The sequence below is a fragment of the Martes martes genome, assembly GCF_963455335.1.
Source record: "Martes martes genome assembly, chromosome: 2".
Classification (NCBI taxonomy): Eukaryota; Metazoa; Chordata; class Mammalia; order Carnivora; family Mustelidae; genus Martes; species Martes martes.
Genome location: NC_137889.1, coordinates 150,374,090 through 150,393,564, shown reverse-complemented (window position 1 = coordinate 150,393,564; position 19,475 = coordinate 150,374,090). Strand labels below are relative to the sequence as shown.

Sequence of the window (19,475 nt, the reverse complement as noted above, 5' to 3'; positions counted from 1 at the left end):
TATTTTAAGGGAAATTGATAACAGATAGTACTTTGTGAATTGTTTAAATATTTGACACATTCAACTTTGCCTTTTTAAAATAGGACAGATTTTAATTTTGGTTAAATAAAAATGGGTTTATGGTAATTCAGTTTTATATTTGAAATGTTTTAGACTTTTTTATGGAAAATTTTAAATATATAAACATGGAATAATAAAGCCTCATGTATTATTTGCTTTGGCAGTTATAAAAGTGTGGCTGATCTACTTCCATTGCTCACTCCCATACCTGCTCCCCATATCCCAGGCATCACATCTATTTTAAAATTAAACATACATTTTTGAAAATAACTGAAGTCCTAACCTATTGAATTCTCCCATATGCTTGTAAAGTTCATTAGTTTCTTTTTTTACTTAAAGATACATATATATGTTATCATTTCTTTATTGAAATACATGAACGTTATACTTCATTGATTGTATATCCTAAGAAGTATGCCTGTAATGTTTCGTGTGTGACATGTCAGGTATACAAGGGGAAATTCTGGGAAATAAAGTGTTTTGTGTATTTCATTGCAAGTAGCTATTTCCTTATGTTGGTATTAGCACAGATGCCTTCTTTTGCAGCAGACTGTTACTTTAAAAAAACAAAACTAACCTTATTTAAAAATAGTTTTCTGGGTTAAACTAGATATTAATCCAGAGTACTATGTTTTTTCAGTTATCAGTTTGACATAGTCTATAAAATGACATTTCATGTACTTCTTGTATGGGATCTTTATATTTCACAAATGCAAGGATTTTGGTTCTAATTGATGAGTAAAGAACGAATTAACTGCTCTTTGTTCATGGTGCAGACACACTGAAAGTCTTCCATATAGTTAAAGCATCCTTTTGCACATTGCCTGCCTTTATGAAAACTGTGATTCATTCAGAGAACTTAACCATGATACTGCTGCTTTGATATTTCCTAATTCTTAGCTGTGTTCCCTAATGGCTCTTTTATGTAGTGTCTGAGCAGCGTAACATGAATGGGATGAAATGTCAGTTATTCCACAGTGCTGCATTCTTCTTTTGTAATTGAATCATAATTTTTATTACATCTTAGGTATGTTTATTTAGCTATTCATTCATTATATACTTAATTCTGGAAGATAATTTCATTTAACCCTAGCCATTTTGGCTGCAGCTGTTAAAGATATGGAAGACATATTCAGTTTATGTCTATATAGTTTAAGTTTTGACTGTAATGTTTTTGTAATTGCTCTATACTGGATTCTTTAGCTGATCTACAGAAAGGGCAGTTTTTGTCTTAATTATATTTTGAGGAAGGATGTTCTGAGTGTAAGAAATCTGTTGTTAAGTTAGCTCGGCAGTCTGGCTTCTGTGGGTTATCTTTTTATCTTTGTTTTTATTTTGTAAGATTGTTGCTGAAAAATTATTTCTTTCCCTTCTTCTTTCATTTAGCTTTTGGACCAGTTAAAGTAGAGCTGCTGTTGGTTTATTTGTGCCTAATTTTTATTTATTAATTGGGACGTTTACTTCTAAGTTATACATGTATTGCTAGTTTAAAAAAAAGTCAGATGTTTTAGCTCTTTCATGTGATGTCTAAGAAATTTCCTCCTTTCACATTTCTCTGTTTTTATACAGGTCCTCATGCTGATACCGCCAGCGGATGCCAGAATTTGCAGTGTGGTTTTCGAGCCTGCTGCCGCTCTGGCGAATGACCCTTGACTCCTGACCTTTGTCTACTTCATTTAGCTGAGCAGGCTTCCTTTCATGCACTTTACTTACAGCACATTTCTTGTGTTAACCATCCCTTTTTGAGTGTGACTTGTTTTGGCCCCATTTCTTCAGCCTCAGAAATCCTAATTTACCAGTCAGTTGTACAGTGTTGTTTCTCTTGCAAATCATATTTTTGTTTTAGAAAGGGGTTAGATCTTTCCATAAGGGTGAGAACAGTTTTATCAGTTTTCTTTTAAATGGAATGCTTTGAAAAGAATGTCACTAATGCCATGCCATTTAAAGTATTTTTTAGATTAATTTGAGTTTTAAAGTCAGTGGGGTTATTGATTCTCCTTATATATAAACACTGTACCAAGCTTTGCAGATCTTTTCAAACATACATTTTTGAAGTTTTATTTTCAAAGATTGCACATTTTGAAAACCAGTCTTTTTTCCATGTTTCCTTTGTTTGAGCAATTCTCAGAGGGCCAATTCAAACATACCCACATACAAGAGTCTTTAGGATAATAGAATAAATTGGCTTCTTGGTGTTAGCTCAGTGAGCTAGCAAAGTACCAATGTATTTGTATTTGCTTTCTTCAAATATTCCTGGTTCCTACCACTGTCCCTAAATTGTCAAATTTGGGAGGGATTTTTAAAAATTCCACAATCATTTGAAGATATGTATCAATAAAATCTACTTTGAGGACTTTACCAAATAATTCTTTTGGTGTTTTGATTTCATTAGAAATCTCAAATCACGTTTATGTTAGTGTAAAATAGGACTAAATATTTTTCTTTGAGCTCCCTTGAAATCATGATCCTGGCAATTTTAGACAGATACCTAATTTTGTTGAGCTGAATTGTCTTTTTTGAAATTAATTGTGCAGTAGTCAGAGTTTGAATGTGTATTGCCTGTCTTCATTGCTGTGTGAAGAGACAGTGGGAGGGGGGACCTGTCATTCAGATATCGTATATTGAATCAGTTTTATGTAATGCTCTATATAATTTTATGTCCTGAAGAGAAGAGTCAGCAGCATGCTGTCTACTTTAGGAAATTTCGTGCAAGGCTGTGGAAGAGGAATTAATCTTGTAGTCTTGTTACTTGTGTCCCAGGTATTCTTTTGTTTGTTTTATGGAGGGATAGGAGGAGTCTCCCATCCAAGTACTAAACGGGCCTAACCCTGCTTAGCTTCCAAGATCAGATGAGATTGGGCATGTTCAGGGTCGTATGGCTATAGAGGAAGGGTAAGAGGGGGAGGAGTAGGAAAGGTGCAAACTACAGGTAAGCCCATTTCAGTTCAGGCTAAGAGAAAACTTTGAGACAGAGCTGTGTAAAGATGAAGGAAGACTCATTTGATGAGAACATGAACAGGGAGATCCATCCATGTTTTAAGTCTCACTAATACTTGAATTAAACACTCCAAGGGAGACTAAGTCTGGGGTGGGGGTGCCTTTCTAATGGCTCTCTCTGAAGTGTTGGCTCCTGTCACAGTTGACACTTGCACAATGTTTTCTTGTTGGACAAGGCAGCTGTGTGAGCGACCTTCTTCCTTTTGAGCTTGTGCCTCTTAGGTGTAAGTAGTTGTGGCTTTTGTGGCACTGTGAGACCCAGCCTCCTTAAAAAAAGTCTGGCCTAAGCACAAAATAAGAAGTGAATTCTTGATTCCCTTGGATAATGTGAAAGGAAATCTAAGCTTAGTGAGCACTTAAGGGGTCTGAAGTTTTATTTTGTCAGGTTGATTATCTTGTAGTTACTGTGTTTTTATTTCCTTAAGTGTTTAATAAAGTTGATTTGAAAAGCTTACATCAGGGACTATTTCAAGAAAACAAACTACAAGAATTTTTCTGAGTTAAGTCCATCCAGCTCCATACTTCATCTTACCTGTATTTACATGAATCGTAAATAAAATTACTCACCTGGACTCCTGGCTCTGAGTCATCAAGTGAGGACTCAAGTTTTTCCTCCGTGTAGTCACAAAACAGTATAATATTTTGGGGGAGAAATCTTGATAATGATTCAGTGATGTTTCAGGAGTTGACTTAAATGTTACCCTTTTACATTAACTAATTTGAGCAGGGTATCCAGAGGAGTACCAGGTGATTGAGGTGCCTCCCTTTTGCTTTGTCCGGTGGTGCTTGATATTAGCGAACCATTCAGTAGGACTCGGCGGCCTCGGAGGCCTCGGACTACACTCACTTTGGTGTGTCAGCACATTGTCCTCAAGACTCACGGTTTTCTACTCTTTTTCTCTAGTTGCATGGGGGAGATAGACAACATCAACACCCATTTAATTTTTATACATTAACGTCAGAGTATAGTTAGTATTTGATGAAACACTATAAATACTTGGTTTAAATTTACCTTGGTTTTATGATTGATTTAATGAGTTTTTGGAACTGTTCATTCTTAGACTAAAATATAAGTTATGCGAACTGCCATGGGGTCCCTGACAGACATCACGTACTCAGCGCTGGGCAGTATTCTAAGTACCTATACTTACATATACTGACTTGTTGAAACAGTGAGAGGAAGTAATGTGATCATTCTGATCCTACTTGTGGGGAAAATAGGTAGCACAGGGGTTAAGTAACTCGTTCATGGATACCTTGTAATCCTGGTAATGACTGTTACAGGTCAGTCCTTGAACTCTCCCTTGACAAAGAATTCATAGTTGAGGTATCAGAGGCATGCAAACACATAACTATAATATAATCGGATAGAGGAAAGCATAAGGGAATAAAGTAAAAGGTGAATGTTTTGCTTAATTTGGGCCCTCTGGCGTTATGTTTTGTTTTTTATTTTTTATTTTTATTTATTTTTTTAAGATTTTATTTATTTATTTGACATACAGAGATCACAAGTAGGCAGAGAGACAGGCAGAGAGAGAGGAAGGGAAGTAGGCTCCCTGCTGAGCAGAGAGCCTGACTCGGGACTCAATCCCAGGACCCTGGGATCATTACCTGAGCCGAAGGCAGAGGCTTTAACCCATTGAGCCACCCAGGCACCCCTATGTTTTGTTTTTTAAAAGTGAGATCAGATTCTAGTTATATCGCTAGTTCTTAGCTGGAGTCAATTTATCCCATAGAGGACATTAGACAATGTCTGGAAACATTTTGGTCGTCAAAATTTGGCAGAGGGAAAGGATGCCACTGACATCTAGTGGGGAGAGGTCAGGGATGCTGCTAAACATCCTCTAATGAACAGGTCAGCCCTCCACCAAAAAAAGAAAAAAAAAAAAAGGCCTAAAATGTCAGTAGTGCTTCTATTAAGAAATCCTGCTTTATGTACTTCTGTTTTGTGTACATCTTCCATGTCAGCACATATATTTAATACCTTTTAATGGCTTAGTATAGTAGTACCTGTGTTTGTCTTAGTCTGTTTAGGCTGCCGTTAACAGAATACCATACACTTGGTGGCTTAAACAACAAACATTTATTTCTCCTATATTTGGAGGCTGGGAAGTCAAGGGATAAGGTGTTGGTGGATCTGGTTTCTGGTGAGAGCTCTTTTTCTCATTTGCAGAGGGCCATCTTCTTATTGTATCCAGACATGGCCTAAAGAAAGGAAGCAAATTCTCTCCTGTCTCTTCTTAGAGTGGCATTCATCCCAACACAGGGCCTCCACTCTCATAAGCTAATTGCCTCCCAAAAGACCAGTCTCCAAAAACCATTGCATAGTTGGGTTTCAAGATAGGAATTTTGTGGGGCGCCTGGGTGGCTCAGAGGGTTAAGCCTCTGCCTTCGGCTCAGGTCATGATCCCAGGGTCCTGGGATTGAGCCCCGCATCGGACTCTCTGCTCGGCAGGGAACCTGCTTCCTCCTCTCTCTGCCTGCCTCTCTGCCTACTTGTGATCTCTGTCAAATAAAATCTTTAAAAAAAAAAAAAGATAGGAATTTTGTGGGGGAGACAAACCTTTAGTCCATAGCAATGTCTTAATTTTTTAAATGACTTCCCTTTTGGTGAATGTTTAAACATACTCCCCCGTGCGAATACCATATTGTTTCAGTAGGAGTATGTGTGTGTATATATGGGTACATCGTGTACATGTGCATGTTTGCTCAGTATTTCTATAGGATAAGGTCTTTTTTTTTTTTTAAGATTTTATTTATTTGACAGAGAGATCACAAGTAGTCAGAGAGGCAGGCAGAGAGAGAGGGAGAAACAGGCTCCCTGCCAAGCAGGGAGCCTGATGCGGGGCCTGATCCCAGGATCCTGGGACCATGACCTGAGCCAAAGGCAGAGGCCCCAACCCACTGAACCACCCAGGCGCCCCTATGGGATAGGTCTTAAGAGGTATTTGGTGTTAAAATTTTTATATTGCAAAGTTGTTCCTTCCCCCAGAGAAATTGTGTTGTTTTGCTGGGTCTTGAAAGTATGATGGGTATTCTGCTGGGCAGGCAAAGAAGGAGGGCATTCCAAGTAGAAGGTAAATACAAAGGCATAGAGTTAGGGAGCTCTTAGTGTGAGGGGGAACTCTGGGTAGCTTTGGTTAAATGTGGGGTCAGAGTGGCAAGAGGCAAGGCCGACTACTAAGTAATACTTATTTTGAAAATGATACTTTATTTCGTTACTTACAAATAATTTGTTCTGATGTCAATATCACAAAAATATTCTCATACCTTAATTACAGTTTTTACAAGATTCAAAAAATACACAATGAAAAAATTACCTGTTGCGTATAAGGGAGGCAACATAAATCCAAACAGACAAAACATTTTTGGGGTATGGGTGGATATATACAGCTAAAGCAAATTCAACATTAGGAACATCAATATTATGTACTCCGGTGCTGTACACTGCTTCAATTAGAGGCTTCAGTTCAGAATAGGGCATGTGCAGGGGAAATCCAGAGAACTGAAGGAAAAAAAAAACAACCAAGATTTGTAGTCATTTGTGAAGCTTGAAGATTTCATTGTATTTTTTTCTCCATGTTTAAACATATGCAATTCTTAATATTCTTGTCTTCCTTCTGCATCTCAAAGTCATTTATTTAGTTCTGCTTTTCTATTCAGCTATGTATTAGCAATACAGAAAATGGAGAGGGGCCACATGTCTTTTTTGTTCAGTTGCTAGCATATTGACTTGGTGTATAAGACAGCTGTTAGCACCCAGCCTCCCTCCACTATTCCCTTCCCTCTCCTTTATAGTACCTAGTTTGCATAGTAACCCACATAATTCTAGGGATCTAGATTAATCCGAATCAATGTATTCTGTCCCCATGGCCACAGTGACTGATCTATAGGGATGGGTATGTGATCAAAGTGAATCTCAGGAAACTTGCTAGGAATGATGGTACACAGATGCGCTCTCCTGCTTTGGACAGTATGTGTGCAGATGTGAGTCGTGCCTGAAGCTCTTCCAGCCATTTGGTTCCATGAAAAAAGTGAGCGTGAGGACAGTGCCATCACACAGAAGAGGACAAGTTGGAAGACTTACAGAAGAGTGACAGCTCTGACAGCTACTCACCTCTAACTTTTACTTAAATAAACCAATAAATTCTTTTATTGCTCAAACTTGTTTGAGTTACTTGAAGACATCCTAGCTGAAAACCTAGTTGTTGTTTTAAGATTTATTCATCTATTTTAGAGAGAGACCAAGTGGAAGATGGGCAGAGGGAGAGAATCTTCAGACTCCCTACTGAGCGCAGAACCCAACTTGGGGTGGGGGGGGGCGATCCCAGGACCGGTCAATCAAGACCTGAGCTGAAACCAAGAGTCAGACTCAACTGACTGAGCCACCCAGGCACCCCTGAAAACCTCGTTTTAGTAAATAGAATTAAATGTCCAACTTGACTTCGTGCTGTTTAGCCAACAAGACTTACTACCTTAATTGAGACTACTTTCTAGGTTTTATTATCCACGTAGCACTGCTGACAGACAGTGGTGAGGACATACCTAATGAGAATTTTTCTTAGCATTGAAAAGCAATTAGATTTATCCTCAGCCCAGAACAATGCCTGCGGTCAGAGAAAGACCCCTGAATCCACTCATGGTCTTCATTGTTCTCTCAGGGCTGTGATGCACTATTAGGATAAGTCAGAGGTCTGTCTTTGGTTTATTTAGTTTCTTCTACATAGTAAATAATTTATCATACCATTATGTAATAGCTTCTATGATAGTCTATCATACTATTATGATAGCATACATACGTATCAGTAAGTATACAGAGATGATAAGCAGTACTTTGAAAAGCAATTGAATGTCATATTCAGGAGATGGGGAATGAAAGTAAAAAATGGCAGTCTTGTACATTTTTGGGGGGAAGAAAGTTAAAGCTATTGGCTTCATTATTATGTAATTGAATAATACCTTATAATGAATATAGAATATTCATAACATGTAATATTCTATTATGTAATAGAATATTTTAAAATAAAAAAAATGTTAAAAAAAAGCAATTAGTATAAAATCATCTCCTTAAAACTAATCAAGAGTGGTGTTGGTTTTACCTTTATGCACAGTTGAGTCTAATATGATTTAGCCAGATGTTTTAATTGTATTTAATATTAATACTCTTGCAATGCATTTTATTAAAAGATACTTTTCATTCCATAGTCTAAGCATTTTCAGTTTGTAGAGGCATTTTGCTGTTTAATAGCTTAATTACTGAGATGAACTTTGAATTACATCTTTTACTCTATGCAGCTTCATCTATGTACTGTGGAGAGTGAAGTCGTTACTTTCTCTCAAAATCCATTACCATGCAATTTCCAATTTGAAATGAAATCCACAGGCTTAGTTTAGAGCTACTGGTACTTACCCGATAGTCTCCCAGCTGTTTGAGCAGCTCTGCTCTGTGGTCATCTTCTACATCTTCTCCTCGACTTCTTTCTAACACCGGCAAGAAGTGCCGTAGAGCGGAGGTACAGTACCTGTTCCATCTAGTCAGATGGCGTGGCCTCCAGTCCATGATTTTTTCTTTTAGTATTTTTTCAATCCTGTTTATAAAAAAGAAGCTCTGTTTTTGGCAGCTGTGGCTTTTTTTTTTTTTTCCAAGACTTTATTTCACAGACAGAGATCACAAGCAGGCAGAGAGAGAGTGGAGGAAACAGGCTCCCCACTGAGCAGAGAGCCCCAAGGCTCAATCCCAGGACCCCAGGATCACAACCTGAGCCGAAAGGCAGAGGCCTCAACCCACTGAGCCACCAGGCACCCCAGCTGTGGCTTTTGTAAACAAAGACACAATTGTATGCAGTGGGGATTTAGGCAGAGTTGTCATTCACTAGGCATAGTTCATGTTGAAAGCCTTAAATATATATATATACACACATACATACATATATGTGTATATATATATATATATACATTTTAAAGATCTTATTTATTTATTTGACAGAGATCGCAAGTAGGCAGAAAAGCAGGCAGAGAGAGAAGGGGGAAGCAGGCTCCCCACTGAGCAGAGAGCCCGACGTGGGGCTCAATCCCATGACCCTGAGATCATGACCTGAGCTGAAGGCAGAGGCTTTAACCCACTGAGCCACCCAGGTGCCCCAAATACATTTTTTTTCTAAAGATTTTTATTTATTTATTTGACAGACAATGAGAGAGGGAACATGAACAGGGGGAGTGGGAGAGAGCTTCCCGCTAGCAGGGAGCCTGATGTGGGGCTCGATTCCAGGACCCTGGGATCATGATGTGAGCCAAAGGTGGATGCTTAACGACTGAGCCACCCAGGCACCCTGAAAGCCTTAAATATTTGTAGGTCTTTTAACGCTGTGTATTGATTCTTTACCATGTGCTGTGACTTCTGTTTATGAGGATTATTTTTCTGAATTTCCTTAAGACTGTTCTTAGGATATCCATCATTACTAAGCTTTACATCCTATAGATCCAATACCTATCATATTAACTACAAAGCAGGATATCAAAAATAAAGTTGCAAACAGAATAAAGGAAAATAGCTAACATTTACTGAGCTTTCATTTAGCAGGTACTATGTAAAATGCTTTCTATTCATTTTTATTTAATCCTAACTGTGACTATGAGGGGGATACTGTCCCAATTTTACTTACGTGGGGACAGTATGAGGCAAGATGACTTGAAAATGGCAGGGGGAAAAAAAAAAAGAAAATGGCAGGGGAAACTTGGGTTGAGTTGAAACCCTGCCAATTCTAAGGCCTCTTGGGTATTCCTAACCAAATGCATAGGTTTAGGGGACCCAGCTAGCTCCCCACTGCTTAATAGCTAGAGGATCCTCTTCTCATTTGGCACGTTATACATGTTTTTGTTCTGGTTTTCAAGATGATCTGAGCAAGAGTATGGTTGAATTGCCATGCGCTTCATTAGTATTGGATAAATAAATAATGTGGGTCTAATAGTATCCTGAACCTATCAGAAGAAACAAAAACTTTTGGGGGAATTAGTTGTCTAGGTAGGGATCTCCAGTAAGGCTTTATTTAAAACTTGAAATTGAGAATAAATTGGAGTCTTTTAGTAATAATACCTTAGAAAGGGTCACATTTATTCTTGAGTATTTGACATGCTGCTCTTTAACACAGCTTGATACAGTAGAAAGGGCACACAGACTTTGAAATCAGAAAGATCTGACTGGGCTCAGAAGCCGCCTCTGACACTGAGCGAGTACGTTGAGCCCTTTGAACCTTGGTTTCCATGTTTGCAAAACCGGACGAGTGAAGTTTTGTTTTACAGGGTGTTAAGAATTACAGGGACTCTTACCAGCTTTCTCCATGTGTTAGGTTTATAAGCTAGCTGAGGCTCAGTAAGTCACTAACTGGACAAAAGAGGCATGTTTAACTAAGGTGAGGATTATGGTAAGTCTGAACAAGACCCATAATATGATGCTGAGCTCTCATCTGAGGTGAAGTTTTGGGAGAACTATCGTCATTGCTGGAGGTCACTTGTGTTTGTTCCACGCCACGCTGGTACAAAGACCTCCCTTTGAGCTATGGGATTTAGAGATCATATCTGTATTTGGTATCTGTCTGTGAACATGAATTAAATTTAATTGCTCAAATTATTGATCCAGGCTGAGAATTGCTTAGTTTGGTATTACACTCCCAGTGACAGATTGCATGTGGATTTATGAGTATCATATGACCTGTCTTGTAGCTCAGCTGCAGCCACTTTGTCTGTGCGCTGGTAAATTAGTTCTTCTGGCTATAAAAGAGAAAATAGTTCAGAAATTCTAGAAATCACTTACACTTAATTTGAATAGCTATCCATTCTTTTCTAAATCTTTTAAAAAGTTATGAAATCTGAGACATTCCTTCAGATACAGAGGATACTATTACGGATACCAGTGTTCCCATAACCCACCATAAGTACAATACCACAAATAAATTATACTGCTGTGTAGTTCTTAATTTCTTCTCTTTCCTCTTTCATCACAGAAGTAGCTATGACCTGAATTTATTTTTTAGCACTTTCAACATGTACCTACTTTGTGCCAGGCACTTTTACAGGTGATAGGAATATATCCATGAATAAAAATTCCTGCCCTCCCAGTGTTTCTATCATAGTCGGTAGAGATAGGCAAGTTAATAAAATGTATTTATGATTTAGTTGCAGATTTATGTTCTCTCAAACATTGTTTCGTTTTGGTTTGGGTGTTTTCTAAACTTTTTGTAATAGTTTTTTTTTTTTTTTTTTTGTAATTCAAGTTTAGTTGACAATGTTTCATTAGTTATTTCAGGTGTACAAAGTAGTGATTTGACAAGTCTATGTAATAGTTTTATGCTGTGAATATGCACCTTTTCTTTTTTCCCTTAATACTATATTTAGAGATAATAACATCCACACCTTTAGAGTGCTAAGATTTATTAATGTTGATTCATTTGTGTAACTACTATAAAATATTCCATTATATACTCTACATAATTTGTCTCTTCTGTAATTACAGTTCTTTGGGTATTATAAACAATTTTTAAAAAAATATTTTATCTATTTATTTGACAGAGAGATAGCACAAGTAGGCAGAATGGGAGGGGGAGGGAGAGGGAGAAGCAGGCACTCTGGGGAGCAGGGAGCCCCATGCGGGACTTGATCCCAGGACCCCTGGACCATGACCTGAGCCCGAGGCAACTGCTCAACTGACTGAGCCACCCAGGTGCCCATAAACAATGTTTCTATGGAAAATCTTGTATATGTCACCTTGTACACATGGAAGAATTTCTGTAGGGCACTGTTTTTTAAACCTTTTTTTTTTTATTTTTTGGAAAGGTCTGGATCACAGTAAAAAATATATGTATTATACACTCAGTATACACATACACATACACACATATATAGCTAACAAATTAAGTTTTAGTAAACAGTTTTCATGCTTACTACTTAAAAGTCATCTTTTCGGGGCACCTGGGTGGCTCAGTGGGTTAAAGCCTCTGCCTTCGGCTCAGGTCATGATCCCAGGGTCCTGGGATCGAGCCCCACATTGGGCTCTCTGCTCAGCAGGGAGCCTGCTTCCCTTCCTCTCTCTCTCTGCCTGCTTCTCTGCCTACTTGTGATCTGTCAAATAAATAAATAAATAAATAAAATTTTTTTTAAAAGTAATCTTTTCATGCTTAGTACTTAACCACTGGCTATGACCCTCTGGATCGTGACCTGTGATTTGATTTCATGTTTTAATAGCAGTCATGAAATTTAGTTATTAATTTAGTGAATTGAGACCAGCATTTAAGAAATTAAATAGAATATATTTTGAGGTACTTTATGTCATGAGGCTTATTATATCAAAACTTAATATTTATATACTGATTCATGATATGGTGGTAATTTCTTTCTTTTTTTTTTAATTTTATTTTAGAACCCCGGTTTTTTTTTAATTTTTTATTATTATTATTTTTAATGATTTTATTTATTTATTTGAGAGAGAGAGAGCATGAGAGGAGAGAGGTCAGAGGGAGAAGCAGACTCCCTGCCATGCAGGGAGTCTGATGTGGGACTCGATCCCAGGACTCTAGGACCATGACCTGAGCCAAAGGCAGTCACCTAACCAACTGAGCCACCCAGGTGCCCCCATATGGTGGTAATTTCTTACTGTGAGTTGGGCTCAACTAAGTTTGAAAAACATTATTTTTGACTGAATATCTACGAGTAGAATTAAGGGTCAAAAAATATCTGGCTACCCAGTATAATGATTTCAAATTCCTTACTTTGTCTAATTTTTTTTTTTTTTAAGAGAGGGAAAGAGAGAGGGGGTGGGGATGAAGGGGGTGTCAGAAGGAGAGGGAGAGAGAGAATCTTAATTAGGCAGGCTCCACACCTAGTGTGGCACCCTACCCAGGTCTCTATCTCACAACCCTGGGATCATGACCCAAGCCGAAATCAAAAGACACTTAACTGACTGAGCTACACAGGTGCCCCCTTTGTCTACATTGTTAATAAAAGGATTATATACCTGAACACTAGAAAGGCCAGGATATGGTAGACTTCTTGAAAAGAAAGATTTCCATAGCTTGGGCTTGGTGATGTCAAAATTTATCCGTAGTGGGGAGTCATATCGTTGAATATTAAACCAAATCTAAAAAAGATAAGACTACATTAGTATATATGGTGGCAGATATATATATAGATGCGTGTATGTGCATGTATGTATAGAGGAAGCAGACAGCAAGAGGACAGGATGCACTTTTTTTTTTTTTGGCCTATTTTGATTTGTAAAACCAGCATGCATTTTACAATCAGAGGCATCATAAAATGGTTATTAGCCACTTTTTCATATTTTTACATCTGAAGTTGAGGTGCACTTCACCACTGATTATAGGTTGACAAAATAAGATAGTTCTAATAAGAAAAAACTTTTTAAGGAGAAGATAGACAAAGCTTTTCCTTTCTCAGTGGCTTTTCTCTGTTCTTCCTAGCCTCATAATTGAGTTACGTATCTCGTCTTTGCTTCCAGAGCACTCTGCAATCTCTAAATAGCACCTTTCGTGTTGAGGCATGCAGCATATTGGTTCTGGAATCAGGCCACTTGTGTTTGAATTCTGCCTCAACATTTACTAATGGTGTGACCTTGGATGATTTTTTTTTTTTTTTTTAAGATTTTATGTACTTATTTGTCAGAGAGAGGAGGGGAGAGAGGGAACGCAAGCCGGGGGAGCAGCAGGCAGAGGGAGAAGCAGGTTCCCCGCTGAGCAAGGAGCCCAGTGTGAGACTTTGTCCATGACCTGAGCCGAAGGCAGACGCTTAACTGACAGCCACCCATGCATCCCTTGGGTGGTTCATTTAACTTCTTTGTACCTCATTTTCCTCCTCTATGAAACTGGGATAATAGTACCCACCTCAAGTTTGCTGAGGTAGATTAGTTAATTCACCTCTTAGAACAATGCCTCGTATATCGTAGATGCTCAGTAGTTGTTAGCTAATTTATTACTGTTATTAATTGCCTATCCACCTGTCTCCTCACTAGATATGGCAGTGTTGTCTTGAAGACATTTGCCATGTGTGTTAGTCACCACTGTATCTTTAGCATTTAGCATAGCTTCTGGTATACAGTAGGTGTATTAAACGACGTACGCATTAGTGGTAAATTTGTCCATTCCACAAATTTTCAAGTATCTACTATGTTTGGACCCAATTTCAGTCACTAGGGATAAAGTAATCAATCAAACAAAGTTCTTGCCCTTATGCAGGAGCTTGTGAGAAGATAGTGTGAACAAATAAGTAAATATATGGGATTTCAGATGATGTTACATGATGTAGTAGATTGTGTCACTGACCTCAATTCTTCACCCCTTCATATATCTACACTCTGCCATGTTACTTTGCAGTTCCTCTCACTAAATGCGGTGAAATAGATTTCCCTGCTCCTTGATGTTTGGTCAGTAGAATGGGACAGAAGTGTTTGTGTGTAACTTCTGAGTCTAAGCTTAAGAGGCTTTGTGTGTTCCTGCTTGCCTTTTTGTGCTTCTGCCAAGTCCCAGAATAAACACATATGAAGCTGAGCTGTCCTGCTGACCCAGAGATTCATAAGAATAACCATTTGAGGCCATTTAGTTTGGGGATGGGTTTTTACTGTCTTTACGGTGGCAACAGGTAACTGTACAAGGGCTGTGGAGAAAACATGGGAAGACATGAAATTTCAGCGTGCGCAGGGAAATTCTTGCTGGAAAGATGACATTTGATCAGAAATGCAAGAAATGAGAGAGAAATTTATAAAGCTATCCAGTAAGGGGAAAGGTCATCTATGCAGAGGAGACAGCAAATGCAAAATCTGCTTGATGTGTTGAGGATCAGTGAGGAAGATGGTAGCTTTAGAGGAATGAGCAAATTACAGCAGGTAAGAGATGACATCAGTGGAAGATGGGGAGTGGTGGTGGGATGGCCGTCAGGTCATAAAAGGCCTTGTGGATTATTTTAAAGACTTTGATTTTAGAGTGAGCTAGGAAGACACTGGAATATTTTAAGCAGGGGGTGACATAGTCTTTTATTTTCACACTAATACTCTCTGCTGTTTTGAGACTAGACCCAAGGTGGTAAAGGCAAATACTGAAGTCTCCAGTTGGGAGGCTATTTGAAATAATCCAGGTAAGAGCTGCAGTAGTGTGGATCAAATAGTAACAGTGAAACTGGTGAGCTATGGTCAGATTCTGGATATACTGTGAAGCCCACAGGATTTGCTGATGAATAGGATGTGGGAGAAAGAGAGAAAGGAATCAAAGTGACTGCAAGGGTTTTGGCCCAAGTAACTGGACTGATGGAATTGCCCTTTACTAGATCAGAAAGACTGCAAAAGGAAAATGGGAATTCAAGTTTGGGCATGTTAAGTTTGAGTTGTATGTCTGGCATCTACATGAAGATGATGAGTAGGCAATTGGATATTTGAGTCTGAAGTTCTGGGAACTAGGTGAGCTAGAGATATACATTTGGGGATTATCAGCATATATATGTTCTTAGGGAGGAGGTATAGATCGAAAAGATGTTTGATGAACTTGAACTTTGAGGATCTGATTTTTCAAATTTGGAGAAATAATGAAAAAGCAGCAACGGATGCAGAGAAGGGGCAGCCAGTGAGGTTAGGGAGGCTTTGGTACTTGGAATTCAAATCAAATTGTTTTAAGAAGGCAAGGTCTTTAAGAACTACAGTTTGACTGTAGGGTAGGGAATGTACAGAAAAGTAGTGGGAAATAGTGCTGGAAAAAGTCGAGGTCTGATTATACAGGACTTTGAAATCTGAGGTGAGAAATTTGTTCTTAAATCTATATACTTTTTGAGCCATAGAGTGATGAAGCCAATTTCATAGGTTTAATCAGTTATCAGCGTACCAAATAATTGGTTGAGTTGGAGAGATTTAGTTGGTTATTTATAGTTAATTAGGGTTTGAAACAATTATGGCGTGGCCTGGGAAACAACAGGTAGAATCTGTATGATTTGGTATCTGTTAATATGATTGAGGTAGGAGGAAGTAAGGGAGAGAGAAAAATCAAAGACAGTTCTGAGGAGTGAATCTAGGTAACTGACGTCATAGAAACAGGAAGCCAGGAGGAGGAACTGGTTTTGGAGGCAAGGGGGAAATGATTTGAGTTTTGGATGGCCAAGTTTTAGATTTATTTTTAAAGATTTATTATATATAGAGAGAGAGCGAGAGAGAACGTGCGAGCGCGCACTCATGCATGAGCAGTGGGGAGGGGCAGAGGGTGAGGGAGGGAAAGAATCTTTGAGCAGACTCGCCATCCCCCTGAGGACCTTGAGATCATGCCCTGAGCCGAAACTGAGAATCAGCTGCTCAATGGACTGAGCCACCCAGGTGCTCCCAAGTTTGAGATTTTAATAAAGCCCTTGGGTGTCTCGCAGAGAGGTGAAAATTCAGGATCCAAAGACAGATTCTGGGGCTAGTGACAGGATTAGAACTTCTCTGCCAGGATAGCCTGTACAGAGTTACAGTTAATAATAATAGGTGTGGTCCTGCAAGAAATCTAAATATAGAATATTCAGGAACATAGACTTTTTTTTTTCATTTAGCTTACTTTATTCTTTTTTTTAGTGGTCTCCAAACATTTTTTTATTAACATGTAATGTTTTATTTGTTTCATGGGTAGAGGTCTGTGATTCATCAGTCTTATACAATTCACAGCACTCACCATAGCTGTACCCTCCCCAATGTCCATCACCCAGCCACCCTATCCCTCCCATCCCCCTCCACTCCATCAACCCTTGACTTTGAAGCCGTGGGAAGAAGTGCCAGTGAAAGAAACCTAAGAAACTCTTGCAGAGAAAATGAAAATCAAACAGTTCTTTATCTGTAAACCAAGGTGGGGGAAAGTGTTTGTTTGTTTGTTTGTTTTCATGAAGATGGTGTTAGTAGTGTCATGTACCACAGAAAAGGTGAAGAGAACGAAGGTGAGAGTAAACCATTGGATTTATTTATCCATTAGCAAAACAATGGTACTTCTTAGAATTGAATTTCTATAGGATGGTGGGGAGGGAGTGGGGAGAACTAAATTATTAAAAGGGTTAAAGTCTGAGTTTCCTGGGAACATAGAAGCAGGGGATATAATTAGTAATTGAAGAATTCTTGAAGCAAAGGAAGTAGAGGCAGTGGTAGTTTAGGGTGTATCTGGGTTGGCAGAAGCATTCAAGCACACCTCTGAGATATTGTGGTTTGGTTCCAGACCACTGCAGTAAAGTGAGTATCATAATAAAGGAAGTCAAATGAATATTTGGTTTTCCAGTGCATATAAAAATTATGTTTACAGCATACTGTAACCTATTAAGTGCACAATAGCATTATGCCTAAAGAAACAATATATATACCTTAATTTAAAAAATATTGCTAAATATGCTAACCATCATCTGGGCTCTCAGTGAATTATCATCACTGATAACAATCATCATAACAAATATAATAATAATGAAAAAGTTTGAAATGTTGCAAGAATTACCAAAACATGACACAGAGACATAGAGACACAAAGTGAGCAAATGCTGTTGGAAAATGGCATCGACTGACTTGCCTGGCACAGAGTTGGCATTGACGTTTAATTTGTAAGAAAACACAGTATCTGTGAATATAATGAAGCATAACAAAATGAGATATGCCTGTATTTCGGGACTGTTGGACTTCTGAGCATATCAATAGATAGAGAAAGAAAAAAAAATATAGGGGCAAGTTGTAATAATGAGTAGAGAGACAGGTCTTGTAGTAAGAGTGGAAAGTGAAACATAGGTAGAAAGGGGAGATACTTATTTCTTGGCAAAGGAGTACAGGAGGAGAATGGCTGACAGTCCAGAGAAGCTGTGTGGTGGAGCAGAGGGCAGTGGAGGTTTTAGAGCACAGTATCAGACCAGCTAGTGAGGGTAAGGTCCTCTACCAGGAAAGGCCAAGGCTTAGAGCAGCTTTGGAACAGCTGCCATGAAGGATGCTCAACATCATGAGCTACTGTTGTGCTTCTTGTTAGTAAGGAGGGGGGTCTTTCTCATGAAATCTGGGCATTACGTAATTAGTCAACCACACAGTAATTGTTTTGAGGACTAATAATAATTTTGACAGAGAGTGGAGTTCTTTGAGGGCTTCCTCAATGCCTGTTAACTCTGCTTGATTACAAATGGCCTTAACATGGTTCTTTAAACATAGGAGAAGCTTAGCAGTTCACTCATGATTATGATAATGCTTTTAATTAAAAAAGTAATGAACATGAGAATGGCACTCCACAGGGCTCTTCAAACTTGCAATTAATAATAGTTGCCATTTGCTGAAGACCTATGAAAGACAGGTACTTTGTTGGGTGCTTGGCATATATTTTCTCTTATTTTAGCAGTTACTGTAAAGGGTAGACTACCCTAAAAGGTATATTTATGAGAGAACAAGAGCATGTGAATGGGGAGGGGTAGAGGGAGGGAGGGAGAGAATCTGGAGTTTGACACACCGCTTGATCTCATGACTCCAAGATCATGACCCGAGCTGAGAGCAATAGACGCTAAACTGGCTGAGCCACCAGATGCCCCTAGACTAGTGGTCTTTAAAGTAGGTTGCACTCACCAGAAATATGAGGAGGAAATACTAGATCTTTTTTTTTTTTAAGATCTTATTTATTTGACAGAAAAAGAGATCACAAGTAGGCAGAGTGGCAGGCAAAGAGAGAGGGGGAAGCAGGCTCCCCAGTGAGCAGAGAGCCCAATGTGGGGCTTGATCCCAGGACCCTGAGATCACGACCTGAGCCAAAGGCAAAGGCTGAACCCACTGAGCCACCCAGGTACCCAGGTATTAGATCTTCTAATTCCTTTTTTAAGAGTTTTTTTCCCTGTATGATAATATATTGATGTACAAATGAAATATATTTTATAAACAAAAATAATATATTGTGGATGCATGCTCAAGTGGTTTTTTTTTTTCTGATGTCCATGAAGATTGAAAATTAAGGGAAGGAGGGACGCCTGGGTGGCTCAGTTGGTTAAGCGGCTGCCTTCGGCTCAGGTCATGATCCCAGCATCCTGGGATCGAGTCCCGCATGGGGCTCCTTGCTCAGCAGGGAGCCTGCTTCTCCCTCTGCCTCTGCCTGCCACTCTGTCTGCCTGTGTTCACTCTCTCTGACAAATAAATAAAAAATAAAAAAAAAAAAAGAAAATTAAGGGAAGGAAACACACACAAGTGGAAGCAAAAAGAAACTGGGGTAGCTCTACTTGTATTGGAGAAAATAGACTTTAAGACAAAGACTGTCACAAGAGACAAAGAAGAATACTACATAATGATAAAAGGGACAATCCAAAAAGAGAATTATAACAATTGTAAATATCTATGCACCCTGGATAGGAGTACCTTAATACTTAGGGCAACTGCTAACAGACATAAAGGAAAAAATAGACAGTAATAC

At 38.7% G+C, this 19,475-nt stretch overlaps 2 protein-coding genes across 4 annotated transcripts in view; one reads left to right on the top strand and one right to left on the bottom strand.

The window, feature by feature from the left end:
- Positions 1 to 2,421, top strand: part of FBXL5 (F-box and leucine rich repeat protein 5) — a 43,031-nt gene extending 40,610 nt beyond the window's left edge. The window contains exon 11 of the mRNA XM_080796174.1: positions 1,630 to 2,421. Coding sequence (XP_080652300.1) covers positions 1,630 to 1,706 — 77 coding nt within the window. The 3' untranslated portion in view covers positions 1,707 to 2,421. The remainder of the gene's footprint in view (positions 1 to 1,629) is intronic.
- Positions 2,422 to 6,243: 3,822 nt separating this feature from the next.
- CC2D2A (coiled-coil and C2 domain containing 2A) overlaps positions 6,244 to 19,475 on the bottom strand; it is a 135,208-nt gene continuing 121,976 nt past the window's right edge. For all 3 annotated transcript variants that reach the window (XM_080795297.1, XM_080795298.1, XM_080795299.1), the window contains 4 exons: positions 13,064 to 13,186; positions 10,766 to 10,824; positions 8,468 to 8,645; positions 6,244 to 6,562 (listed from right to left, as the gene is read on the bottom strand). In XM_080795297.1, the coding sequence (XP_080651423.1) occupies positions 6,374 to 6,562; positions 8,468 to 8,645; positions 10,766 to 10,824; positions 13,064 to 13,186 (549 nt within the window). In that variant the 3' untranslated portion in view covers positions 6,244 to 6,373. The remainder of the gene's footprint in view (positions 6,563 to 8,467; positions 8,646 to 10,765; positions 10,825 to 13,063; positions 13,187 to 19,475) is intronic.